Source organism: Accipiter gentilis, chromosome 8 (genome assembly GCF_929443795.1).
Source record: "Accipiter gentilis chromosome 8, bAccGen1.1, whole genome shotgun sequence".
Classification (NCBI taxonomy): domain Eukaryota; kingdom Metazoa; phylum Chordata; class Aves; order Accipitriformes; family Accipitridae; genus Astur; species Astur gentilis.
Window position 1 is genome coordinate 34,344,947 of NC_064887.1, and position 27,035 is coordinate 34,371,981.

At 46.2% G+C, this 27,035-nt stretch overlaps 2 protein-coding genes across 6 annotated transcripts; one reads left to right on the plus strand and one right to left on the minus strand.

The window, feature by feature from the left end:
• Positions 1-1,206: 1,206 nt before the first annotated feature.
• LOC126042114 (torsin-1A-interacting protein 2-like) lies at positions 1,207-9,425 on the minus strand. Of its 4 annotated transcripts, none has more exons than XM_049808785.1 (6): positions 9,277-9,425; positions 8,192-8,386; positions 6,196-6,498; positions 5,728-6,048; positions 5,220-5,318; positions 1,207-4,314 (listed from the first exon to the last, which is right to left on the minus strand). In XM_049808785.1, exons 2-6 carry the CDS (start codon positions 8,223-8,225, stop codon positions 3,548-3,550), a joined length of 1,524 nt encoding a protein of 507 aa, XP_049664742.1. In that variant the 5' UTR covers positions 8,226-8,386; positions 9,277-9,425; the 3' UTR covers positions 1,207-3,547. The 4 variants fall into 4 exon arrangements, with proteins under 4 accessions (XP_049664742.1, XP_049664740.1, XP_049664741.1 ...); XM_049808783.1 differs by having other exon boundaries at positions 5,220-5,348; XM_049808784.1 differs by lacking the exon at positions 9,277-9,425 and adding an exon at positions 8,698-8,903 and having other exon boundaries at positions 5,220-5,348.
• Positions 9,426-13,305: 3,880 nt separating this feature from the next.
• On the plus strand, positions 13,306-25,957 carry LOC126041981 (torsin-1A-interacting protein 1-like). Of its 2 annotated transcripts, none has more exons than XM_049808445.1 (6): positions 13,306-13,717; positions 14,026-14,094; positions 18,011-18,130; positions 19,524-19,580; positions 22,227-22,286; positions 23,371-25,957. In XM_049808445.1, the coding sequence occupies exons 1-6, from the start codon at positions 13,312-13,314 to the stop codon at positions 24,171-24,173; spliced, it is 1,515 nt and encodes a 504-aa protein (XP_049664402.1). In that variant the 5' UTR covers positions 13,306-13,311; the 3' UTR covers positions 24,174-25,957. The 2 variants fall into 2 exon arrangements, with proteins under 2 accessions (XP_049664402.1, XP_049664401.1); XM_049808444.1 differs by having other exon boundaries at positions 22,227-22,283; positions 23,365-25,957.
• Positions 25,958-27,035: the final 1,078 nt, after the last annotated feature.

The following is a 27,035-nucleotide window of genomic DNA, read 5'->3' on the forward strand; positions in this document are numbered from 1 at the left end:
AAGGGGATGGTGTGGAAAGGCTGCAGCTCGGCACGGCGCGTGGGACGATCGGCCTCATCCCTCTGCATTGGGGTGTCTCCCTGTCGGGGAAGCACTGCTCAGCCATTTCAGGGACTCACAGGAAGCTCTTGCTTGGTACGTATTAAACATCTTTTTTCTGGATGGGCTGCAGATTTAGCCCTAAAATTTAAGGAGAGGTGCAGTCACTGCTGAGCAGCCTTTGGACTTGCCTGCCCTGGTTTCCCCGCCTCACTTCAAGAGCAGGCATCCTTCCTGCTCTTGGTTCAACCTGTTTTTTGGAGCAGGTACAAGGATGGTGATGCTATTTACCAACACAGATCATGGTGAGTACATCACCTAGAGGAAAACCATGGGTGCACCCTTCTGACTGGAGACAATCTCGGAGCTTGTTCAGCAGCTCCCTTTGGACTCACTTTTGAATTCATGTGCAAGACTGAAAAAGCAGCCTGGCTTTGGCATCCAGCAATCGCTGCACCTGGTGACACTGCATTTTCAACTGAATCTTTGGGCTAGGACCAAATTTTGCCCTCTTGCATCAGACAACAGGAGATGAGTGATGTTTACTTCTGGCAAACCATCACATGAACATCTATTTGAAAATAGATGCCAATGTTATGAGTATTTAGGTTGCCAAGGCCTGGACAGGGACTGAAAAAAATCCAGAATAATAGGGTAAATCCTCTTTTTTTTTTTCTTTTTCTTTTTTTTTTCCCCCAGCCCTCTCTCTGTTTAGGCCAGAGCTGGGCAAAATAATTTACCACAAACATAAAAATTTGTGTGCTGAGGTGGTGTGACATTGGATGGAACTGATATGATCAAGGGTGTTGAAATGAGAAATACTTGCTTTCTGTATTTCTAAAATATTTCAGTTTAATTATTATCATTAAGTATTATACAAACCTCAGTATGTTTCAGTCTGGGTTGAATTCAGCAGCTGCTTGGGGGGTGGTTTTTAGTTTTGCCTTAGTTGAAAAAGCTGCAAATGTTTGCCCCAAACAACTGAGAAAAAGGTTGTTTGGAGTTTTTCCAGAAAAAGCAAATATTCACTTTGTTTGCACAACTACAGCCCTGACCTAAATAAAACTTTGTCCAATATGATTATCCCTTTTGCTTAACGAACTGAAAATAGCTAGAAAAAAACCCAGAATATGGTAAACTCCAGTCTCACTTTGAAGACTTTGCTGGTTTCTTTCACAATCTCACTCTTTATTTTTAAATAAAAGTCTTGTTTCAGAAGCAATCAGATATTTTGTCTTTAAAAGCTCATAAAAATACCTTTATATTAGAACAGCTGGGGGGGGATGACACTTACAGTGATGTGCCCAAACAGCATGAAGTTGTCCTTGCATACCTTGGCTATGCATTACAAACACAGTACATAACACTGAGAGCAAGATAACATCAAAATACAGATTTCCCTCAAGATATTGACATAACATGATTAATGCTCTGCTGGTTCTTACCTCAACACCCATACTGAACCATGCAGAGCAGAAACCGTGTTTTCTGTTACCAAAGTAGTGTATAGCAATAAAAAGGAGGGGAGGAGGAAGAAGCAACCTGTATCTTGTAAAAAACCATGCCCTGGGCTGCCCTGCTGATGCTGGGCTCCAGCAGGTAATTCTCACATCTAGCCCAGTGTTTGTCATGGTGAAAACCCCTGTGGTCTTGTCTTCGTGTCCTCAACCAACCAAAAAGTCTGTTCTTTGGTTAGAGCATGAACAAATAACCCCCTCCTCTTCCTTCATTTTGTCCCCTCCTCCAAGTTAATGGCCACCAATCTCCTGAGCCAGGTCAAGGCACGTGGTAGGAGGAAAGAAAAGACAGGCTGTGGTTTTAGGGTGCAGGGCTGTGCCTCAGCTGAGCCATCAGTGGGGCAGATCAGCAAGGCACTGCTGGCGGGAGACCTGGCCAACGCCAGGGTCCAGTTGCTGTAAGGAGCACTCAAATGTGCTGCTTGTGAAAACACCATAGTGTTCTTGATTTGCATCTTGTTTGGACACAGAGCATGGCTCTGCAAGGCCCCAGTCTGTGCTGCTTGTATGGAAATAAGCTGTGCTCTGCTACAGCTGCTCCTTCGCCGGCAGGCAGCACCATAGGCACAAGGGGCTGACACCTGGGGCTGACTGCCGCATTACTATAAATGCTGTAACCTGCACATATCCCCAGGTGTTCTCCGAGTTGGCTGCTCTACCCCAGACCATCTGCAGAAACACAGTGTGCAAGGGCACCACAGTATTTCCAGGACTTGGATTTCTCTTCTTGGGATGCAGAAGAGGAGGCACATTAAGAAACCAAGCTGTTTTGTTGAGGATTTTTAGTGTTAATGCCAGAGGCTGTCTTTTCCAGCTAATCCCAGCTCTGCTCCTAGTTGCTTTAGCATATGCCAGAGCACCAGCTGCCTGGCAGGGAAGCAAATGTACCTTTGGAGGGCAAGGACTTGGTGTGCCACCCCATGTGGTTTGAAATAAATATCAATGCTAACATCTACATTCATCAACAAAAGTTATCTGGGGAGAGGTAGGCAGGTGGCTTCCTGTCCTACACACAGATCAGAGATCTGGGTGAAGAGCAATCTATTGTGTAGGACCAAAGCTGATGCATCAGCCAAAAGAGATAGTCATAGCCTTGTGATAGCAAAAGGATCAAGAGTGGACTTTTTTTTAAAGAAGTAACATTAAGTCAAACTGTATTACTCATTCTTTCACCTGTGCAGGCCCTTAAGGCTTCACACTATCAGAATTACTGTAAAGTGTTTTCTGTTTCATTGCTCTGTGTCTTTGGAGCTTATTCTCTGGCATATGGGATCCCCCCCTTTAGTGCAGTGTTTAAGTGCTGACAACCTGAAATTTCTTGTAATTGATGTTTAGGGGATTTCTGAATTGCAGGTTTGTTTAAACATCCTATATTTAGGATCTGGTCTTTGGTGGGTGTCATTTAGTGTGTGCAAGTGGGACTCTATCAGGACTGACTCGTCAAACCCTTGACTAGCAAACTGGTTTTCTTTTTGAAGCATGCCTTCAAAATGTTGGGCTTTGGGGAATTTGACCTTCCTGTGTTGCAGGGGCTCTCTGCAAAGAGAGAGAAACATTCTAGATAAAGTACATTGTGAGGCTGATGTACATTACATTAGCAAACTGAGGGGCAGGGAGAAATGAAACAGCCACTGAACTGAAGTATTTTTCTGGCATACTAGTTGTGTACGTTATTTGTGCATTTACTGATAGGAATGCTAGCTGCAAAGTCCTGTTTTCCCTCCTGCCTCCTCACACAGTGATGTTCTTCTGTGCAATATCTACTAAATACCTAAAATATCCACTCTTCCCATCTGCCAGAAGGAAGTATGTGATCTATCACCTCCAGGACTCAGCTGGCCAAATGGCCTGTATCAACTTGTACCTGTCAAACTCTTCCCAAGAAAGAGAAACAAATTGAAGAGAAATAGCACTGGTTGTGCCTCCACCTGCACTGGAGTTTGCCAGAACTGTCTTTCCAACCCTTCCCAGGGCTCTGGCAGCCTTTGCCCCTAGGGTTTGGTGTGGACATGGCAGCCCCCCTTCTCGATAGTCTGCACCGGGTGGATTGGTAGGACCAGGTGGGAGATGCGGCTCCACAGCCCGCTCAGCTTGTCGGAGTCCATGTGGTCATAGGAGCTGGGGGTCCTGGTGTTGGTGAACTTGGCCCAGAGAAAGTCACGGACCCTCTCTTCCACCTGCTGGAGGCTGATGTGAGTCTCCAGTGTCTCCTCCTCCAGCAGCACGGTCAGCAGCAGGGCCACGTCCTTGAAAGCAGCACTTTCATGGTCGCAGTACTTGTAGAAGATGAGGGTGGCCCCGGCCGGCAGCAACTCAAAGCGGTGTATCACTGCAGCACGGTCCCCAGCCTGGAAAGCTGAGCTCAGCTCTGAGTCCACCTCCAGCTTGGCCTGGTCACTCTGGAGCCTGGATTTATCCGTGCCGTTGATCTGGACCGTGCTGGCATGCAGGGCGGCCGAGTAGGTGTTGGCCACACAGGTGCTAAGGCATCGCAAGGTCCACTCACCCTTGCGGGCAGCTGTGAAGATGATGATGGCCGGCTGCGTGTGGTGGGACGCATTGAGGTGCTTCTGCAGGAACTTGCGCCCACGAAGCCACAGGTGCGGACTCTGCCCTGGAAACTTGTCCGGCAGCTGGTTGAACTGGGACAGGAATGCCTCCACCGTGGGGTTCTTGGGGACTTGCTGGGACGTGGAGGCTGGGTTGCCGAAGCAGAATATGCAGAAGCCGAGCAGTACGAGGCTCATGACGACAAGCCCTGTTCAACAGGGGAGAGACCCAAGATGAGGAACAGAAATCAGTCCAAAGTGACCTGCAATGATATGCTGGAAAGTAGCTACGAGGGCTCTTTTCCCCCCTCAGACCTTCTCCCCCTACACTGGGAAAGTGGTTCAGGTTGGCATGTTCTCTGGTAGCCCAGGAATGGTGAAGAGGCTGCTTGCTCCATGTTGTGAGACCCGTGCTCCTACACACCAGACGGGGGGGCTACAGCTCCAGAGATGGAGGCAAAGCTACAGCTTTGTTGTCATGGTACAAAATTTCATGAGGAAATTGTAGCTGGCCACAAGCTTTCTTGTCTTTCCCCCTTCTCTGTCTTCTTTAAGGTTTGTGGCCATTCGGAGCACCTACATCCACATATGGAAGTGTCTGACCCAGCTAAAGCATTGCGGTCACTGCCTTCCTCCTAGCTATGCTGGGCGAGCAAAGGCTACCGTGCTTGGGCCCAGAAGAGGAGGACAGCGAGGTCCGAACACAACTGCTTGTGTCCCTCTCCAAGGCAAAGCAAGGTCTCTTTCTACCAGGAGAAATGTGTGGTGCAGATCAGCATCACAGTTCCCACCTGAGGCCCCACAACACAGAGTGGGACTGGGAAGGGAGACCATAAGCACAGGAGACCATCAGACCTCCTAGGACATGCTGGGGTACTCCCAGCATGCTGAACACGATGTGCCTGCTTTTGAGGCTGGAAAGCTGGAGGGAAAGCTGCTACTATAGGCTCAAACTGAGCCTATTTTTAAAGGGGATGGTTGTTCCCTCAAACCCTCAGAAAAGGCTGTGAAAGTTCCTGAGAGAGAAGAATTAAATGTGCTTCATTACTTGTTCCCGGAGGATTAGTGCCTTCTGGTCGACGAGTAACATGGAAGGGAAGCTTCTTTTCCTCACCTTTCAGCAAGAGGGACTCTTGGGTCTTCTCCTCGTCTGTGTTTTGGGTGGGGACATTCTGCAAGCAGGACTGAGCCTCTGTCTTTGGGGCTGTGTGCCCTACAGTAAGAGAAAGAAATGTGCCACTCACTGTTGAGGGCACAGGTAAAATGAGCTGTAATAAGAAAAGCAACAGAGCTGCCAGGAGCAACCAGCTGAGGGGAAGAATTAGAAGTGAATGCTGCTTTGGGTTAATACTGCTGTGAGTCTTGGCTCTCTCTGCTTTTTGGGCAGGGGAAGGAGAAGGACGATGCAGAGGGCAGTGTGTTTTCATGCCTTTCGAAGCAGGACAGTAGCCAAAGGAGAGAGAAAGAGAGAAGCCAGTTAATTTCTTATACCTCCTTTCCTGCTCGACTCTGGAAAACTGCCAAGGGGCACTAGAGATCTCACCATACGGTTTTTCTAATGCTTATGGAAAGTGCAGGCATGTGCACAATAGAAGAGCAGCAGCACACAGCCACCAGCTCACCTTTGGTCCCACGTCTGTTCCTTAACGTGCCTTGGGATCCGCTCTCCTGTGTTTCTTGCTGTATGTGCTCTTCTGGCTCCTGATCTAGGAGAGGGGCACTGGTGCTCTTCTCTGCCAAGAAGCCCTTGGTGACATCTTCTGCGGCAGTCACATCCAAATGTGTCATTTTGCTGTCAGAGCTCAGTGACTTGCTTCTTGATGAAGCATCTTCCTCTGCTGTGAAGGAGCTTTCACATTGCCTGCTTGTCTCCTGGTCCTCCTTTGTTTCCTGGTGGACAGGGCTGTCTCCTTCACTGTCCATTTTATCATGGGCCAGCCTGGCTGTGGGGAATAAAATACGCAGACCTACACTTAGTCTCTTTCAGCACAAGAAGCAACAACGCTTTCTCCTGCTCTGCCTCCTCTAAGCAAAGGCCCAGGATATCAGCATTTTGGAAATGCTGTATGCAGGGATGGGGAGAAACTCACCTTCATCCAAGTCATCTTCTTCCTGTGATCTTTCTAAGACACCATCTCTTGTCTTGCTAGATTCTTCCAGTGATACCTCAGTTTCCTGGGGAACCTTTTCCTCTACTGTGGGGCCAGCTGAATCCAACAGTATCATCTCTTCTCCATCCAAAGTTGGTGACTTACATACCAAAGAGTCGTCCTGTGGTTTGCAGGAGGTCTCAGGCCACCTGCTTGTCACTTGGTGCTCAAGTGTTTCTTGGGTGGGCTCTTGGTGCACAGGGTGCTCTGCTGTGTTCTCCACCTCATCTTGGGCTGGCCCAGCTGTTGGGATCAGAGTTCACAACCTCAGCTAGCCATACAGGAGTCAAGAATACCCAGTTCTTTACCACCACCCTGTAAAACTCCCAGTTCTTGCATTTCAGAAACATCTACCCCGCTGTGAGACAGGGGAGAGAACAGGGTGACCAAAAGTGAGAAAACTCACAGGTCGAGATCAAGACAGCTGAATAGGTGAAAGAAAGGAGGGGGAAATCACAAGTGATGTAAAGCCAATCGCTCACCACCTCCCACAAGCAGACTGCTGCCAGGCCAGTCTCTGAGCAATAGCAACCTTGGAAGCCAACCCTCCCTGCCCTCTTCTTCTTCCTGTACCCCATTTTTTGTTGCTGAGCATGGCGTTACACTGCATGCGATAGTCCTTCGCCCACCCCAGGTTATTTGCTTGGCAGGGAGCAAGTGGGGAAAAAGAGAAGGCCTTGACTCTGTGCCAGCACAGTTCAGCAATAGCCAAAGCACTGCTGCGTTATCAACAATTTTTTTTGAAACCACAAATCCAAAACATAGTGCTTTACGGGCTGCTATGAGGAAAGTTAACTCAATCCCAACCCTACGTCTTATGTAGGGTGGGCAGGCAATTCTTTCGTTAAGTGGCAAGATAAGTTACCAAATCTTCCACAGATAGTGGGTTTTCCTAGGCTGGTAAATTAAAGGCAATGGATTTGAAGCATTTCTAAGGCTGTTGTGGAGTGCTGGCCAGAACAGTTATGCCAACACACTTCAAGCATCTGCCTGAACATAAATGTTAGCTCTGCTTGTGCTCCTTTTCTGCTCTTGTTCTGGAGCTGCTCACCCAAAGAGCTATGGTAACGTATAATTAAAAGCAAACACTGGAGCATAATTCAGTAAAGAAATTGTGAGGCTGAACGTAAGTGTTTACAGCATATTCTCAATCTTACAAAACCAAACAGTGCAGCTCAAATTTCAGGCGCTGTTTGTGAAAAATTGCTTATGAATGGTCAAGGACTACAATGACAGAAATGATTATGCTAAAATTAGAATAGAGACTGAAAAAAATGGCAAGGAACTCCCTACTAATTTGAAAGCAGAGAAAAAGCTGCGCTTGTCACATGTCAGAACATGCTATCCTTTGGAGTATGATTTTTACATTCCTTGTTGCTGATTATTACAGGAAGACTTCTGGCTGCCTAGGACAGACTTGAGCTGGTTATAGCATCACCGTCTCACTGAAATACTCATATGCGGTAGTCATGACAAGGCACCCGGAGAATGTAAGTACGTGGTAGAAACTGAAATATGAGGACCCTGGAGGTATCCTGCTATTCAAGCTGGGCAAAAACAGTACTCCTTGCCCTGCCTCCTCCAGAGGTTTCCCATCCATAGGTGGTAGAAAACTGGCTTATTATTTAAGCATCTGTAGATGGGAAGCACTGGGATGCAGGGAAAAAAGCTCTCCCAGTCTGGAGCTCCATCTTTAGCCTTCCTTGTGCTGCCATCCTAGACACAGAGTCTAAACCTGTTGCAGATGGGAATCCAAAACTGAAACTAACTTGTTAATCTTTCACCCTTCCAAAAAAGATAGCAATTTGCTTTTCTTGGAAAAGGGGCAATTTTTTTATTTTTTATTTTTATTTTGCTTAGGTTTCCTATGTCCCTTTGAAAGAAGATTTCAGCAGTGATTTTCCTAGTAGATGGAGTAAGCATAGGATTCACTTACCTCCGGACAGATCCACACTTGGATTCTCTTCCATTTTCTTTCTCCCCTGGAGCTCAGGCTTCTGTACCGTTTTCACTTTCTCCTTTGTTCATAAGGAGATGTATCTCCCTGCTGTTCGTTTGAGTGGCTGACCAAGCCCCCTCACAGACACCATCCCGTCTTGGCCTCGGGAATTGTGACTAATCTCCCATAAACCTGATAAGCACAAACACAGGAGCAGTGATTCACGGTGGAGAAGGAGGATCCTCCCTCCGCGCTTATCAAGGTGGTGTGAAAATGGATGGATGACACTGATAAACGTGAACCTTCAGCCCAAGGGCTATTAGCTATTTCGCTTCCTGGCAGGCTACAAGCGGTCCAAGGGCTAACGCAAACCGCGGTTGTCTTGGGACAAGCCAGTGGGGTGAGGCACCGGTTTCTCACCCAGACGCGCTCGGATGGACTCAGCCGTGCTCTGCAACTTGGCAGGCAGGTTATCACAGAGCAATGAGCCTGCTCCACCTTACCTTCCTGCCTTTGGCACGTTGGATCCGGTGGTGCTGGAAGGCGAAGTCGCTGGAAGAAACGCTGCCTGGCCCCTGTGCAGCAGCATTACCTGCACCCGACCTTGCAGCCATCCGAGGGGGCTGAGCAGTGCCCTGGCCAGGTGTTGTGAACCTGAAGCCACAGCCTGACTCTCCTACACCCCCCCAGAGATACTTCCCTCTCTGCTAAAGCACTTTGGGACCGGATGGTTGCGCAGGAATGAGCGCAATGCCTGCCCGCGGAAAACTAGGCAGCATGGAAAACTCCCGAGAAACTTTCCAGGCTGGAGAGTGGTTGGTGCGGATTTCTGTACAAAAATCTCAAGCTCAGCCTTTGCAGCAGCTCTTCAAGCGTAGGAGGGCACCCTCCACCTTCCCCCCACCGTCTCTACAGCTGAGTTTTCTTGCTAAACACACGATTTGGAGGTGTGTGGTGGTATAATTGCTGCTCTCTGCCTCCCGGCTCTCGTCCCTCCCCTCCCTGTGCCGTTCCCGCTGGTGACGCTCTGGCAGAAGAAGGAAGTCAGAGGAACAAAGTGGTTTGCGAAGTTGGACGCTTACCCGAGCAGGTTCGGAGCCGGTCAGGGCGGCGAAGTGAAGCAGAGGGGCATCAAGAGCAGGCCAGCGCTGGCCCCTCCGCTTGCCCTTCCCAGAGGCCCTTTGGCTCTGGTGGTGGCAGGACAGCCTGTGCCCCCAACGCACAACCTTAATCCTCTGCTGTCAACGTGACAGTGAACTCTGCCCTTCCATGGGTGCCGAGCAGGCTGCTGGGAGGTGTAGTTTTCCTTCCCTCCTCCTTGCCAAAGGCGGATGGCTTTTCCCCAGTGAACAGCAGTCGTACTCGGGAGCGTTCAGGAAACGATAACTCCTTTTTTGGCTGCATTCTGAAACTCTGTGGTTGTGCAGAGTTTCCTTCAGGCAAACTGGATGACTGGCTTCTTCCTGCGTAAAGCAACAGCGTTGCAGATTTAAACAACTAAATGACCATGAGGAGGGAACTGTTTTGAGTGTTAATTTATGAAGACGAAAAGTACCACAAGAAAAACAACCTGAACATATAGCCAGAAAACCCCAGACTCTTGAAATGTCCCGTTATGCAAGTGCAGGAAGGCTGAGGAGCTGCAGGCTGTGAAATGGAGCGTCTTTAGCATTAGCCTGGAGGGCAAAGGATGGGGGGACTCCCCTCAATGCTCCCCTTCCAGCGTGGCCCAGAGACTGCAACAGGTGGAAGGTCAGAGAGAGTGCGTGTAGCTGCTCCTGGCCTCATTTGGGCAATGGCTTTCCAAAAAATGATGCTATGCCTTGCTGTGCCTGCACAAGGGATGGGTATGGTCCAACCCCTTCCCTAACCCCCCCCCCCCCCCCGCCCAGGACACGTTTCATGGGAAGCGGCGGCATGGAGCAGGGCATGCCTGAGGGAAAGGCATCAGCGCAAGGAGCAGCAGCGCAGACACTGCCCCCCCCCCCCCCCCCAACTCAGTTTGCAGCCTTTTCACTAACATGCTCAGAGAAGCACACCAGCAAATGGCTGAGGCGAAGCATTTGGAGAGGCAACTGAAACAGTGCTGTTAAGGAGCAGGCACTAAATGGCTGGGACTCCTCAATTTGGAGAGCAGAAGGCTGAAGGGTGGGATTTGACTAATGTGTTCACTAAATTCCCCAATATTAGGACTTGAGACACTTGTAAAACAGGTAAGAGGTTGGGTTCAAATGGGCAGAAAGAAATACTTCTTTATGCTGTGTGCAGAAAAGCTTACTGGCACAGGGGCCACAGAGGCAGAGTCAGAAGGTTCAAAAAAGGAGGAGTCTCACTTGTGGACAACAGGTCCATAAACAGATAGTACAGGACCAGGCAGGGGTGTACCTGGCAATGGGAGATGCCATGTAGGTGAAGCGTGTGAGCCCAGCCCCAACCCGTGCTCTGTTCTCCTTATGTTCCTGCAGCATCCAGCACTGTCTGAAAGAGCTTGTGTGTGCCACCTTGTTTGTGCCCCCCTAGGCAGGACTGGCCAGAGGGTGCCCTGCTTCCTCTTTGTCTCTCTCCAGGCCTCCACGAGCTGCCCCCTGCCCTAAGGCCAACTCTGCATCCGTCCCTTGACCGTACTGTAACAGCTCAGTTATGAGACACATGCGTGTCATGCTACACAAGGGGTGAGCATGCATGCGAGTATCAATACCAACACTGGTCATATCAGCAAAGGTGAGAAGGTGTGAGGTGTGCGTGGGCACAGCACACGTAGCAATAGCAGGATTGCACCTTCTCTCCAGCAGCGCAGAAAGGCAGCAGCTTCCTCCGTCGCCCGTAGAGCCACCCTCCTGGTGGTGGCCAGGAGGGGACAGAGTCCACCTCCTTCCCTGGCAGATTCAGCACATTCCTTTATTGTGGCCAGCCTCTCCCAGGCTGCAAAACCAGGGAGGATGGCAAAGCAGGAAGGAAGAAGTCTGAGTGGCTGATCAGCAGAGGCCAAGATCTCCCTGAGGGCCCTGCTCTTGTTGATGCCCATTTTGCATCCCAGCCAAAGGCACTGCTCCTTGCTGTAAGTAACGAACAGCCAAGGTGGCCAAAGTGGGGAGGAGCTGCAGGTGTTAAGGGCTTCATGAAAATCGACGTATTTTACATCCCCCTGTCCCCACAACCAGCCAGTCCCCTCACCACGGGAGGCAATTGGGAGCACGCAGATGGAACGCCCTGTCCATAGGAGCACAAGTGTTGAAAACAGTGGTGGAACTGCAGCTCAGCAAGTGAAAAAGGCGAGTGTGTGACAAAACAGGGGGTAGTAGCTTCAGCCTGCATGTATTGAGAAGCTGGTTAGTAAAAAGCTGCTTCGCAGGAGAATTAATTGGTGGGCCTAGGACGTGAAGTCATCCACCACCACAAAACTGCTACAAAAAAGCGTGCTGACATTGGGTAATGCTGCTTTTCTTCCTTCAGCATTCACAAGTCATGGGATATGAGCTGGGATGTAGAATTGTAAGGTAACAAATCTGGTCTGTTTTTAACTCAAGTTTGACAGAGGATTTTATTTAAATAGGAAAAACCTTTTCTCTCAATCTGCAGAAGAATCAACAGTGACTAGGTGAATTATAAAGGACACACTATGTAAATATTTATGCAACGTAATCATTTAGTAACTTTCTCTGGAAAATTGCGAATAAAGTGCCATTACCTGTAGCTGTAGTTCTGCCCAGTCAGAAGTCATGAGCCAGTCACCTGCAGAGCTTTTTCTACTTGCTTTGGGCTGAATGGACGGTTCAGCTGTACTTTGTGACCTCCTGATGTGGTATTTTGCTACATCCTCTTTTACTTTTGCTTTAGAAAACATTGGTCAGTGTCTGTGTTCTGCTTTTAGATCTTAAAAGAACAACGGTATTTCCTCTATTGCTGGTACAGGAGGAGGGATGCATAATTTATCTTCATAAACACCCACTTGCTTCTGGACGAAAGTGGAACATTTACAGGGTGCTAGTACAACATTAAAATTGTTTTTATTTTTAAATACATGTACAGACAAGACAGTTGCAGAAGACTGAAGAGCACTTCCCTTGCCCAGCCTTCTTGTTTGAGCGCACAGAACGCGTACACACCTACCCCCTTTACAACCCTGCAAAACAAGTACCATCACAAACAGCGAGCTTAAGTTATCCCGGAGCACTATAGATTTAAGATACTGCCATCACGGATGTCAGTATCGTCTTCCTCAATCCCGTCTTTAGCAGTATGTAGAAATCCTTTAGAATTTGTAAAAGGTACTCCGTTTGCTTAGCAACTTGTTTCCAAACTGGTCCTACGCTGTTCGCTGCCCTGGCAGGCGTCTGTGCGCTGTCTATAGGTGGGAAAACCAGGCACACACACACGCGTGCAAGTTTCAGACGCTCTATTACAGTACACCGCAGCCGCACAGCGTGGGCACTTTTTACTTGGGGCACCCTCCGCGCGAGACAACTGCGAGCGGGCGGCCTGCAGAGCAGGCCCGGCCAGCGGAGCCACGACGCTGTCCCTCCAGAGCCCCCCCCCGCCCCCCGGTTCGGGGCTCGGCCCACCCGCCCGCTCCGGCACGCCGGAGGCAGCGCCCGGGCCCTCCCGCAGGGTCACCCGCGGCGGGGGGACTCCGCCGGCTGCCCGAGCCCCTGCCCGCCTCGGCCCCGCAGGTAGGGGAACAGAAACCGCCCGACGGCGGCCGGCGCCTCTCGCCCTGCCCCCGGCCGGCCGGCCGGCCCGCTTGCGTGAGCGCGGCAGCGGGCCGAGGCCCGCCCGGCCGGCTCGCCGGGCCCGGCCTCCCCTCAGGGGCCGCCCCCGCGGGGCCTCGCACGGACCGGGGGTAGGCCGAGGGGGCGGCTCGGCGCGCCGGGCGCTCCCTCATTTTTTTCACTGGAGGGCAGCCTCGGCGCAGCCGGGCCGCGGGACGGTCGCTCCCCGCCGCCCGGCCCTCCCTCGGTCCTCCTCCCGCCGGGAGGCGGCGGCGGCAGGCTCCGGCGGCGGCCCCGCTCCCTCAGCGGGGCGGGGGGGGGTGGGGTGACAGGGCGGGTAGGGGGAGGAAGAGGCGGCGGCGGGGCGGGGGGGGGTTGGTGGTCGCGCGGGCCAGCGGCGCGCGGGCCATGGCGGGCCGGCCGCTGTACCACGTGACGCCGCGGCGCCCCCTCCGCGCGCAGGCGGCGGCGGGCGGCGACGCGGCGGAAGCGTCGGGCGCTGAGCCCGCCCCGCGGCGGGAAGTGAGGTTCGCGGAGCCGCCCCCGCCGCGGGAAGGCGGCAGCTTCGGTCCTACGCGGCGCGGAGAGGCAGCGGCGGCGGGCGGCCGGGGCCGGGGCAGGGGCCGGCGGCGGCGGCGGCGCGGCGGCGGCGGGGCGGCAGCGGGCAGGATGGTGGGGGGCAGCGATGGGCAGGCTCCCCCGGACGCCACCGAGCTGAAGCGTAGGCGGAAGAGCCCCCGGTTGTCGGCGGCGCGGGCGGAGGAGGCCGAGGCGGAGGCCGCGGTCGAGCCCGGCCCCGGAGAGGCGCTGGAGGGTGAGCGGCGCGGGCGGGCGCGCGCAGCGCCTCGCGGTGGATCCCGCGGTCGAGGGCGCGGCGGGGCGGCGCGAAGTGGGGCGGGCGGGCGGACGGACTCGTCCTCCCCCGCGGCCGCCCTGCCTGCGGGGTAGGGAGGCGGGGGCAGCCCGGGGGGGGGGGGGCCGTCCCGGACGGTCCCGCGGGGAACATCGGGGTGTCCCAGTGAGTCTGAAAGGGGCGTTCGGTGCTCTTGGAAGGCTGGAGGCGGGAGGGCTTGGACCGAGCTGCCCGGCCTTGCCGTGCCCTTCACCTGTTTCTCGTTTCAGGAGACGAGAGTCACTTTGGGAATCCAGACTCCTTGACTCGACCCCCTATAAAAGCGTGTAGGTCGGCAGGTGGGTGTTAACTCGGAGAGGTTACTGTGCGCGCCTCTTGCAAAGGTGCTGAAAGGCACAAGACCGGCGCAAAGGGAGTTTATTGGGTGTTAGCTCCTTTGCAGGTTTTACCGTGGGTCTGGCGTACAGGTGAGGAAATCCTGCTGCAGTTTTTATTCCCGGCATAAGAGACGAGGAGTCCTTCTCGGCCTTCCAAAAGGATCGGTGCATGTAGAGCGCGCTGAGGCCAAGCACTTAGGTGGCTGTTTTACCTAGCGCATCACTTGGAATAGTATTTTTTCGCAGCATTAAAATGGGGAATAACTGATTGTACTAATACTGCTTGGTTTTTAAAGACTGAATTTAAATAAAGTATCTTGAGCTGCAAAAATAGATCGCTGTAAGACTGTGCTCTGTACAGTGAGCAACATTGTTTGTGGGGAAGTGCATAACTGGGGCTTGCCTGTCCTTTCTCTGAAGCACCAAGCATTCACTGATACTTGCTCTTGGACGCTGGGCTGGACAAGCTGTTGTGTTAGCTCTGCGTGGCACCTTCTTGTTTCTTTAGTTGGTGAAAACTGTGTCCTTCTCAAAACTTTAGAGAGATGCTGACTTTGCGTAATACAGTCACGTGGCTTTAGCCTGTCATTCCGTCAGAAAGCTGCAAGCAAATTGTATTTCCTTCCCTTTTAATCTGTTGGTCTATTTTGAGTTGGACTATATACAGTATTAGTATGTGGCAATTCTCAGATGGATGAGTTGGGCTAGCCTGAGACTAGTACCATTCCCATCAGTATTCTTGTGACAGGGCTGTTGCCAGGCTCTTTTGTTACAGCTGCAGTGCATGGCCTTAATTATGTGGCATTGCCCTTAAAAAGGGCTGCCAATATTATGTTTCAGAAGGAAAATTTCCAGGAGGTGTGGAAAAATCTTATCTTGAGGGAGGAGGACAGAGGTTATGGGTATTTCCTTGGGAAAGTACAAAGGTTTATCTGTGAAAGAAGCTGTAGGAAGCTGTTACTCCCAAATGATGGCTAGCCGGTATTAACGTGCTCAGTATTTTAAATGTGGCTGAGCTGCTTTATGAGGTACAGCTGAGTTTTGTTTTTTTGTTTTGTTTTGTTTTTTTTAATATAAACATCTCTAAAAATGAGGCTGGGGGAGAGATGTCCACCCCCCACGTCCCTGAGCTTTTAACAGCGGTATTTGGTTATAGTCACAGCGGGCGTAAAAGTATGATGTTAAGAGACCCTAGTGCTTTATATAGCAGCAAAGGAGTAATTTCCACCCTCACAGTGTTCCTGCCTGTAGCTATACGGTATTGGGTTTTTTTCTGCAGAGTTTAGGGGAGTGCAGGGTCTGTGGGGCAGCAGGACAAGTAGGGTGGATTTTTGTAAGGATGTAATTGTCATGCTTCCCAGAGAGCAGAGTGGAAGCAAAACCACAACTTGAGAAACTGGTTTCTGGCTTCCGCTTAGATGTTTTAAATATAGATTAGGAACTTGCTTCTAGAGCTAAAATGCTTTAAGAGTCTATAAACACTGCCTCGAATCAGGCATCTTCTAGATCAATGAGCTAAAGATACATGTTAGTGATCTCTGTTGAAGTTGTCTTAAAGTATGCAAGTAGAGTGTATGACTGTACGAGTTAAAGGAAGGCGCTAGGTGTTCTGGGCACTCAAGTTTATGCTGTCTGTAGTTGCAGTGGAACATTGCAGCAAGTGTGTTGCAGGCTTATCTCTGTGTTGAAAAAGTTTGAACCCACAGGGATAGATATGTACTAGACTTAAAAGAACAAGTTCCACTGTGTTAAAATAGTGGCTTTATATTTTGGTTTATAAACCTGTAGTTTATGAACTCGCAGATTTCTAATCCCTTTGATTAAACCAGTGTATGAAATGGGGATAGTAAGAAGATCACTCTCTCTTGGCAGGTGACTGTGCAGTAGGTGGCTCTCTAAGCAGATTTAAGGTGGATTGGAAATCCTCACTAGATGCCTGGTAGGCAGGAATGATCCTTTGGGTAGGAGGCTTAAGGCCTTGTGAGGAAAGAACAGGCATGTCTGAACTGGAATTTTTATATATTTCTAGGGAAGTTAAACTTCATAAAGGGGGAGTTTACTTTTCCCTGTAGGGGATGCCATGTGTGCTGTCTGCTTGCTCTAACTCTTCCTGTTTGTGATGCCCACTGTTACAGAAGGTGCTGATTCACAAGCTGTCTTCATGTGAGAAATGAAGTTGTATATATTTAAGTCTTTCCTTTTTACAACAACTTTTAAGAATGCTTTGAGAGACATAGAGTACTGATTGATGCAAAGAAGGGGAGAGGAATTAAAAAGTATGGACTGCATGAGCAGCCCTCTTTTGATTCCTAGATCTTTCTGGTCTTGTGGTTTACTAGCTGCAGCTACTAGTGAGATTTTTCCTTGCAAAACCTCAGTATGTAGTGGAATATTATGGGTATGTTGTTTGGCATTCCTGAAGATTAAGTAATTTGGTGAGTATCTTCGTTCTTAGCTTGGTGGGAAATCAGTCACTTAACAGCTTTTTAAGATGGTTTTGAAAAAAATATAGTATCCCACTCGCTATGTGCAAATACTGTTGTACCTGTGACTTACAGGTTTAAATCTTAGTTTAAAACTTACAGTTGTCTCCCTTGTTTGTGTTTTGGGTTTTTTGTTTTGTTTTGTTTTCCCTTGTATGCTTCACATACACGGGCATGCTAAGGCTGCTGGAACATATTAGAAAAAGGCTGTTTTCTTTCTTTGAAGTAAAATTAATAAACACTAGGTGGCAAGCCGTGCATTGCCCTCATGCATATGGTAAAAGACCTATAGAAACACATTAAACCCTGGGAGAACCCAGTACTGTTAAAAGAGTAATAGGGCCCAGTGTTGAATGTCACAGAGAAAAAGTTTCAGCAATTCTATTCTTCCCTTTGTTGTTTCCTCTGCTTATGCCTTTCGGCTTGATCGCTGTTGTCATGATCTCTGTTCCACAGCTGTACTACAGCTTTCATTCCATACCTGAACCTTTTTCTCTCCCCCCCTGCATCCCCCTCCTCCCTGAATCTGAGCAACCATGTGGTTGCACTTTATCCTTTCAAACCTCTTCTCCTGGTGTTCTGCTTTTGACTGGCTTTCCAGCCCTGACCTTTGCTCTGCGACTTCTATCATCTTACAGGGCTTTATTCTTTCTAGCTAGTAACATTAACTAAGTAGGGTTTCAGTGTCTAAATGGCTGTGTAATTTGGTAAACAATCTAAAGTGTTGGTGTAGATTTTTCCCAGTTGCCTGAGGGGAATAAGTTAGGAGCATAGGTGCCCTAGATTGCCATTATGGTTAATGAGAGAGAGAAAGAGACCCAACTAAAGGATGGCTTGGACTACATAAAAAGGGGACTTATGTTCTGTATTTGTTTTTCTCTCTCTTCCCTTCTGCCTAATGCTATGGAAGACAGCACAATTATTGTTTGCAAATTGTGTGCCCAAAGCTGTGGGAAAAATTATCTTTACTCCCATGCTTGTGTATTTAAGAGTTTACGCTGAATCCCTTTAGTATAAGGCATTTCTTGGCTGTTAGCATTTGGTGTCTTGATGTCTGGCTTGGTTTTTTTTCCCCAAGTGTTTTTAAGCCAAGGACTCCTAAAAATAAAATAAAAAAAACCCTAAAAAAAAAAAAAAAAGCGTGTGGTGGTGTAGACAGCTATATTTGTAGTGAACTCAAATTTACCATAAGCTTTTCAAGTCTTAGTTGCTTTTGGTTACAGTTTAAGAAAGTTAATTCTTGGGAGATCACAACTTGAAAATCACTGATTTTAGATCATGTATGTTCTGAAACTATGTCTTGGTCCTTCAGTTTTGTGATGCTATGAGCACAAATGATACTGCACCTATACCGATCCTCTTTTTCTTTTTTTTTCCTTTTTGCCTCCTGACAGGCAGTTCTTCAGTTCACTTTCTTCAAGAGAATCCAATAAAGGAAAAAGCAAAGGCTTATGACAGTAATGAACCTGAGAAACCAGCAGGGCATAAACCAAACATTTATATGCCGTTAAAAGGTAACAATGCTAGTTTTATCAGTACCTTCTCCATGTAACCTTAGTTCATGTACTAAATGATTGCTTAAATGTGCTAATATGACATTCTTTCAGTTTGGTGACAAAAGGGGGGGTTGTTGAGTTGAAATCCAAATGGATGAAGAAGTTAAAAAAAATATATTTTTTTTTTTCAGGGTGTACTCTTGCCCATGAGCCAAACTAAGTATGTATTGTAGTATGACAGTCATCTGCTTGGGTGTAAAACCTTAAAGTTCAAGAAAGCGCAGTTTTAAACTTTGATAAATACATAGCTGTCTGTTTTTTGAAAAGCAAAACAAGATGATGAGTAATACATCTGCTTCAAAAACTTTTATGAGAGCAGATCTTTAATTGCCTCGGGCAAAGCAAAGCAAAACTGTTCTTTTTCTAAAAAGATGAGTTACTTTTGACTTTAGCAGGGGAAAGCTGACTATACCAAGTGATTTCAAAGCAAGGGAGCACTTTTTCTGTTCGTTGCTCAAGATCGTAGTCATTATGTGTTACAGAAGTGATAGGGAAATACAATGATGAGGAAAATATGGGATACTTTTTAGCCCAGCAGAAGGTAGTTATGTTACGACACATGGTTTGAATACATCCAAATAGATACATTAGGTAAGGGAGGTTTTTAGGAGAGCTGGCAACTGGTCAGAGAGTGAGGTAGTAGCTTGTGTTCATTCTGTCATTAACAGTCCTAATCATACAGTGTTTGTGGGAGAGCGCTGAAAGCAATTGTGAGCACAGGCTGGCAAAACACGGACGTGAACCAGGTAGCTGAGATGTGCACAAGAACACATGTGTCAGTCTGCTGTTTCCCAGGAGCACATGCAGGCGTTTTGCTCAGGCAGCTAAGAACATGCCCATGTTTGCTGGAGTCCCCCAGGGCTGATAGCTGTGGTGTTAAGGTGGTAGCTTTACACTGTTTATTTTTGGTTTTCCCTCCCTGCTGAATAGTCTTGGTTTCAGAAGTGATAAAGCTCCTGCTGAATAGTTTTGGTTTCAGAAGTGAAAAGTCTGGTACCCTCTATTAGTAATCAAGTAATGCTCTAATTTCCCATCCTTTACATTTTATCATTATTGCATTGTTACTTTTTTAAAGAAAAAATAGGAAGGATAATTTTGTGTCATATTGGGAAAAGCAAGATGAAGGGCCAAATTAAGCCTTTTCTATTAGATAATACTAGTTTTCTCCATCTACAGAGGGGTCCAAGAGGCTGTCGTATGGCTCAGGCTTGGTTTGGCAGTACAGCATATACTCATCCCCTAATAGCCTTTGAAGATTTAATAGAAAGAGCTAAAAGAATGTATGGCTTGTCTGTCTTATTCTGAACTCTGATGTGATAGGCAAGTTCTTTCATTTATGCTTTGGTTTCAGAAAGAAAGGCTGACTTCCTTGAGAAAAATCAAGAGCACCACTCAACTACATCACAGAGTAAGTAAAAAAAATAGATACCTAGTCTTTCCCTGTAATTAAGTGAAAAGTACAGAATTCTTTTCCTTTCCTCTGCTTATGGTTTTTTTTGAGCTCTGGGACACTCTGTCTGGGAAGGTGGAAAGGGAGCCAGGAGGCAAATCCAAATGGAAGCTGGAGAAGGCAGGACATGCCAGAGCCCTTCTATGAGGTTATTCAACTTGCTGACCACAGAAAATGACCCACTTTTTCTTTTTTCTTTTTTTTTTTTTTTTTTTTCTTTTTTGGCTGGGTTAGGAGATGGAGTTGACTCATGGGACAATCAGTAAGTGCAGAGCATGTACTACTAGTGGCATTGGGGTGAGCTGAGGAAGGAAACAAAACCTTCACCTTTTGGTAGCAGTGAATGCTAGATTAGTTTGTACATATCACCTTCCCTTCTAGCCTTTCCCTGAGTAATGGTGGCCTGCTATGATTGAATTAGTTGTCTTAGACTCCTGGAGAGGAACAGCTTTTTTCTTTGCTGGTAAACTCCAGTCTGCTCGTCTAATGACCAATTCCTTGTGTTTCAGATTTTTATCTTTGGTTGTTTTTGTGGATTTGCTGGTTTGGGGTTTTTTCTCCTCTTGGAAGAGTACTTGAAGAGGGAAAAAAAATGTTCTGAATTCTTAGTAGCCTTCTGTTCTTAATGTCTCAGCACTTGTTTCTATCCTGAACAGGTATAGCTAAACAAAGTCTTGTAAATCAAAATTCAGTCTGGAGAACCTGGGGAAGGTTTGTTCAAGGTTTTTTTGGTGGGTTGTGTTTTTGTGGGTGGTTTTTTGGTTTTTTTTTTGGTTGGGGGTTTGTTGGGTTTTTTTGAAAACCACAGTGCCTTCTGGAAGATAAGCTCGTCTTGTAGTAGCCGCACATCTGTGAAACGCCTTTGAAAAATGAATTGATGCTGGGAGTTCTTGCTAGTCTGGTACTTTTTCTTTCCTGTCCCAGAGGAAATAGGTGCTGCAGGAGTGACCAGTTTGGTGTTGGGTGAAGAACTTCGGAAAATCACTTGAAAATCTGAAAGCTCTAAGGTGTCTGCCGGAGTTAGGCATTTTGAGTTAGGCAAGACAAATAATTTGCTTGGCCTTTGTGCAAATTGTGTTGTAAATAAGGCAAGATTCTTGGGTAGGATAGGATCTGTTTTTAGACTGTTTATTGAAATATTTTTTCCTTTAGGGTATGAATCACAGCTGTCTCCCAAATATGAAACCTAGTCTCTGCAAATAGGGCTACATTGTAAAATATTACAGAATTGAAGTGATTTTGATCGTTAACTATGAGAAGACTATATAAGCTTAGTTACAAGCTCCATGTCTGTGCCCTGTTGGGGTGGGGGGTTGAAAATACAGAACAGTGTAGCTCATTAAGCAGTTAAGCTCCAGCTTAAACCAGAGCTGTTTTTAGCACCTTCTCTGATTTACATTTATACAGAAACAAGGTTATAGGATTTATTTTAGTGTTTTTGAAATAACTACTGCAGGGTGTGTTTGTTCAGTTTATTCTCAATAGTGCCATTGACAGTATCCTGATTTGGTTATATATTATTAAAGAGCCTTCAGCTTTGAACCAGTTGCTGTAGTTCACAAGGAGCCAGAAATTCTCGTGTCTTTTTAATTAACTGACTAAATGCAGAAAACATGCTGACCAATAATTGCACTGTATATATTCGTACTGGTCTCTTGGGAAAGTTGTTCATAACCTTCTTTTATGGATAATGTCTCTTGTACTTCGCTGTCTGAGCCCATTTAAATAGATAGACCAAAAGTATATTTTGAAGTTGAAAGCTTGCATTTTGTTCTAAAAGCACAATTCATCCCAAGAAACTGACTGCTGATGAAGCAGGCCTCTGACCCAAGCTAGATGGAGAGGGAATATGAGACTATGCCTTTAACATACCGCTTTGCTTTTGCTACTTACATCTTGCATTATGTTGTTTTTCTAGTATTTGTGTTAATGGAGCGTCCATTTTTCTGTCCTTCAAATTCTTGAGCAAAATCAGGAAACTTAACTGGGACATGGGATCCTTGTGCAGAAAATAACAGGTGGTTAAAACTCTGCTGTTCTGTCATCTTGTACTTTAAATGACTCCGTTTTTATTTGTGTAACTTTTCAAGAGTTAAAAATCTTCAGGGGTTATTTGTGATAGGTTTGGGACTTGTGCTTTTTATGCAAGATTCTCAAGATGGCTTAAGAACTGACATTTGGCAAATAGCGTATATGGAGAGTTGGTCTGCCAGTTGAATGAGACTTCTCAGGCTAGTAATAGTGGTGAATGTGTCATTTTCCTTGCTCAGGACAAGCTGTGCTTGAGCACGGGTGGGTGAATGATGCAGAAGAGAACAGAAAGCCCCAGACTTGATACAGCCTTACCCAGGATGAGGTCACAGTCTCACCTTTGCTCCTACTTAGCAGGCTTGCATTCGCTTCAACAGGGTTTTATGCAAAGGTGCTTTGTTAACCTTCCTGTAAGCTTCGTAGAATTTTGTATGTAAAAGCATAACTAAGAACAGCTTTTTGTTGAAAATAATGCAGTTTGATTTCAACTCCCTGCTAAATTCCCCACTGGAAGATTGGTTATAATTGTTGTCTTAGTATTTTTCTCACGTTCCTTTCTTAATCTCTCAACAGGCAGAACTAAATTTCGAGATCAGTCCAGTATAGGGAAGCAGTCACAGCCTTTGGCCACAAGTAAGACTTCTGCTTTCACTTCTCTTTCATGCTTGTGTTACATTTAACCATTTTCATGCCTGTCCAAGTACTCGATTTCCTGGTAGCTGGTGTTAAATTGAGGGTCCTTGTCAGAACAGATAACTTGCTTGCTAGGGCATGTGTTTTCAGCATGAAGGAAGGAAGGGTGTTGTATAATAGGTAACAATTCCACCTGAATTTAAGGTCTTCCATCTATAGTGTTTACAAGATTTGCTGCAAGATTAAAACTGAGGCAGACCTAGTGGTGTTCTTATTTAACAGTTGTTGTGTTGCTGTCCTGATAAAAATTAGGGTATAAAAAGGTAGCATAAGGTATACAGTTCTTTCCTGTTTCCAGGGTGGTTGGTATATTTTGCCACTGATTTTACTGGGAACAGAATCAAGCCTTATGCTCATAGTAGGTCAAACAAGTGTTAATTTAACTGTTAAAATACAAAATCAAATCAAAATATCTGATACTCTATATGCTTCCTGTGCACTGTTTGCCGTGTGTACTCTGTGAAGCTGACTGATCCAAAGACCACAAACGTTTTCTAATAGTGTTGATCACTAGTGTCTGAGATGCAAATACTGCTGCAGAAACTATTTTCATCCTTATGGGGACAGGGAGGAGAAATAGCAACACAGAAGCAATTCTGATGATGCCAGGTTTTGTATGGGGCTTTTTCTGCAGAGCCTAAATGTGGGGAAAAGCTTGACTTTTTTTCAGAACCATTTTAAGCTCTTAGTTTGGATTTGATTAAATAGAATGGAGTATTGATAAACTTTCAGAAGAGCTCCTTTTTCAGAAGAATGTCCAATTGCTTAGTCAAGCTGGCAATGCATAAAAATATCCTTTTTTTAACGCTGTCACTTCACTGAGTTGCTAAAGAGGTTCAAGGTGGTTTTGGTTGTTTTTTAACTAGAAGATCTTCTTTATGCTCTTCAACTACTGTACCAATAGCTTGAGACTGGGATGAGAGTTCATTGAATTCTACTCTTTTCTCTTATTTTCCTCTCACTTGTTGACTTCTGACTCCTTTTAAAACATTGTTTTCTTCCTGTTTGCCTCTCCTTTCAATAGATGATGGTGAATCGCAGAGTGGATTTCACAAAAGCTGGACTTTGTTAATGGTTCTGTTAATTAGCATCCCATTGCTTTATGTCCTGTGGAGTGGAATGCCAAGTCTTCTAGATGCAACTTTGTCAAGTAGAGATACTCAAATTTTGGAAGCGTTTCGGGCTCGGATGAAGAAACTAAAAAATACTTACCAAAGTCAGGACCCCAATCTGTGGAAAAGAACCCATGTGTTCCTTGAGAAACATCTTAATGCTTCCCATCTGCATTTGGAGCCAGCCATCTTACTGTTCACAGCTGGCCAAGAAGCTGAGAAAGCGCTGAGGTGCCTAAGTAATGAGATTGCTGATGCTTTTGCCTTCTCCCAGAATGCTACTACAATCAAAATTAATGGGGCAGACAAAGCCATATTGGATAGTGACATTGTCAAGCTGGAGGTAGATAATGAGCTCAGCTCTGGGTTCAGAGAAGGCAAGAAGGTAGCAGTGGTGCATCGATTTGAGTTACTGCCTGCAGGCTCCACCTTAATCTTTTACAAGTACTGTGACCATGAAAATGCAGCATTTAAGGATGTGGCTCTTCTGCTGACAGTTCTCCTGGATGAGCAGTCCCTAAGAAAGAGTCTCACATTGCAAGAAGTTGAGGAGAAAGTCCGGGATTTCCTCTGGGCGAAGTTTACCGGTTCAGATGTTCCTAGTTCTTATAACAGCATGGACACAGATAAGTTGAGTGGACTGTGGAGCCGTATATCTCATCTTGTGTTGCCTGTTTGGCCTGAAAAGGGCCTCCCTGTGGAGGGATGCACATAAAAGTTACTGGAGAGGACTTAGGAAAGGAGGATGACAGAAAATGTATGTTGTAATGGCTGAACAGGGAAGAACTTACTGTGGCTGCTGAGCTCAGACAGCATACAGTCCTTTCTGCGCAGAGAAATTCCACCAGCTACCAGGGTTGTTTCTGCTAAAGTAACTGGGACTTCTCTAAATCAACTGCAGAATGTAAGCAAGGAACTTGCTGGTTGTTGGTAAGTTGTGTTCAGTGACTTACTCAGGCTTGGTGTCCTGGAGCTGGAAGTAAGTGTCCACTAGTGCAGAACCACGCATCTGCTTCTGAAGCTGTCTTGGTGCACTATTGGCTTTGTTATGAGGATCCTTTTCTGGTGGTGCATAAAGATGGTATTGCGTTTGACAAGGTAATAGGATGCAAAAACATCACCTTCATCTGCCAGAATTACTTACTTCTAACATAAGAAAAAACATAAACTGAAAAAGATAATAAGGTGATTTGAGTCTAAGCACAAGCTTTTTCTTGATCCATCTGATCACAACATAGATGTTAGCTGTCTCTGGTGACTTCTAGAAATGGCTAAATTGCTTGAAAGATTTGTGACTTGTAGAGAACCTTTCAGCAAGCATTTCTTCCTTAAATGAGCCTGCCCCAGACAGTTCTGGAGAGTGAGAAAATCCAAGGTACAAAGGTTTGCTTAATGTTAGTTGTACTGAGGTCAGTTAAATAATCCCTCAGCACCTCTTTGCCTCGCTGCTTCCAGGAATTCTCTGCTCTTTGTCAAAGTTCTGCAAGTCTTAAAATTTGGGGGGAAATGATAAAATGTCAGCTCTGTGTGTGTACCATCTCCTTTCCAAACAAAACATTAGGAAGACATAGGTTATTTCTCATTTTAATAAGATAATTATTTTTGCATCAAGAGATTTTATTTATTTGTGGTACTCTGTATCCTAGAAAAATAACCTTTCTTCGTGTGTCTGCATATAACCTGCTGCTTGCTGTATAAGCTTCTAGTGAAGAACAGATTTCCAATGCATGTTTTTAAAATACATTTTTTTAGCATGCCTTATGCTGAGAATCCCTCACAGCAGACTAAAAACATGTACTTGTTCTATTGTAAGTATTTTGTGTAAAAAAAAAAAAAAAAAAAAAAAAAAAAAAAGAATTGCAGCACTTCCATTTCATTGCTGTTAACCGTATGCTCTTGAACTATTGGTCTGTGTGCATTTGGTTTTATTGCATATGAAGGAACATGTGAAGACTGCTCCCAAATTAATAGGATGTTTTCTTATAACAGCTGAGAGATTAGCGGCTCTTGGACCCATCCTTTATTCACAAGCCCCTTGAGCTGTCCTGTTGCAAAAAGTCCTTCTTAACCAGGAAAACCTCTCGAGGTGCTAGAGCGTCTGGCTTTGTGCAAGCAAAGGTTTGGGGCGTTAAGTGGAATGGACCAAAATCACCTTAAGCATATAGAAGAACACAGTATGAGAAACGCAGAGCTGTGGTCGCTTAAACCAGAGGTGGATTCGTTCTAACCACTGAGGGCCAGCAAAGTGCAGTGCTTTTTATTTTAATGGCAAGAAATATAAACAGTAAAAAGACATGGAATTGCTGCTGTTCTGGATGTTTAAGGGTAGCTCAGGAAGGAAAAGATGGCATTTACATTTTGGACATTTCACTGGACAAATGTTTTTTGAAAAAACAACTGTGACTTATTTCCAGGTGTGTCCTGATAGCATATTTGTTTGTATATTATGTAAACTATTTTAGTAATCATTAAAAATAAATATACTTTTTTGTTTTATAAGCTGTTTTAAGATTTGCCTGTTGAAGTGGTCACTTTTTTTTTACATGTTTTAAGATTGTTCCTTTTACCTTTGACCAAATACAGACACCTAAAATACAACCTTTTGCAAAATTTAGAACTTCTTAGAGTGGCATAGTCGATACTGGGATGCAGATATATGTGTTTGATAATATCAGGGCTTTTCTCTAATAGGGAACATTTCAGGAAATTGTAATAGCTGTGAATTGTCTTTTACTTGGTGTTCTTGTACTAATTCGTCAGTTCTGATTTCAGCTGGAACTAATGATAAGATATGGTTCACTTGTTTCATTAGTCTGACACAAGAGTCAGCAGCTGACAAAAGGGATGACTTCATTCTTGTTCCACTCCTAGCTGCATGTTCCTGTACCTCTGCTGTTGCAAACTAGTGCACTGCGAACTGACTGGAGGGACAGCCTTACTAAAAACTAGCTTAGAAAAAAAGTATATAATTAGCAGAATTGGCAGCCACAAAAAAAGACTGTTATGACATGAAGGCAGGAGATTCCATGCTCTTATACAAATAAAACATATGTAATCCAGGTTATTTTCTAAAACTGCTCCCCCCCCCCCCCCCCATTTCAAGACAAAATAGGAAGGTGCCTGGAAACTTAATGTTCTACTTAATGTTGTGCCAGACAAAGGAGAATCACTTTGTTGTTGTTGTTGTTAACTGTAGGGAAAGTGAGGTGTATTTCCAAATATATCATGTGCTGCTTGGTCTGGAAGAATCAAAAGCAAGATGGTATATGCAGTAGCCCCTTCTGGAGGAGGGAAGAGGTTTAGGATTAGAAGACTGGTCCTGCTCTTGAAGTAGTAGGTCCTTTTTGTAGCTCTTTGTGGCTTTGTCCTTAAAAGGCTCTCATTAAATATCCACAGGTACTTAATGCAGATCTCATTAAGTAACTCCTCCTCAGCCAGAGGTGAAGAGTAATGTCTGTCTGTGTTGCTCACAGGCAGCTGATTACTATCCTCCTTGTATAATTATTTCATTGCCTGCAGCAAACCTAGCCATTTGATGTTTTCCAAACTGTTAAATACTTTGGCTTCTTCTAGAGAA

What these genes read in the sequence shown, in the direction of transcription:
- LOC126042114 (XM_049808783.1), bottom strand. Translation starts at nt 8,225, where the DNA reads ATGGAAGAGAATCCAAGTGTGGATCTGTCCGGAG. An exon ending in AGAAGATGACTTGGATGAAG is followed by an intron (nt 6,049 to 6,195) that starts GTGAGTTTCTCC and finishes TATTCCCCACAG; the next exon opens with CCAGGCTGGCCCATGATAAA. An exon ending in GAACAGACGTGGGACCAAAG is followed by an intron (nt 5,349 to 5,727) that starts GTGAGCTGGTGG and finishes TGCCCTCAACAG; the next exon opens with TGAGTGGCACATTTCTTTCT.
- LOC126041981 (XM_049808444.1), top strand. Translation starts at nt 13,312, where the DNA reads ATGGCGGGCCGGCCGCTGTACCACGTGACGCCGCGGCGCCCCCTCCGC. An exon ending in AAAAGCGTGTAGGTCGGCAG is followed by an intron (nt 14,095 to 18,010) that starts GTGGGTGTTAAC and finishes GCCTCCTGACAG; the next exon opens with GCAGTTCTTCAGTTCACTTT. An exon ending in CATTTATATGCCGTTAAAAG is followed by an intron (nt 18,131 to 19,523) that starts GTAACAATGCTA and finishes CTTTGGTTTCAG; the next exon opens with AAAGAAAGGCTGACTTCCTT.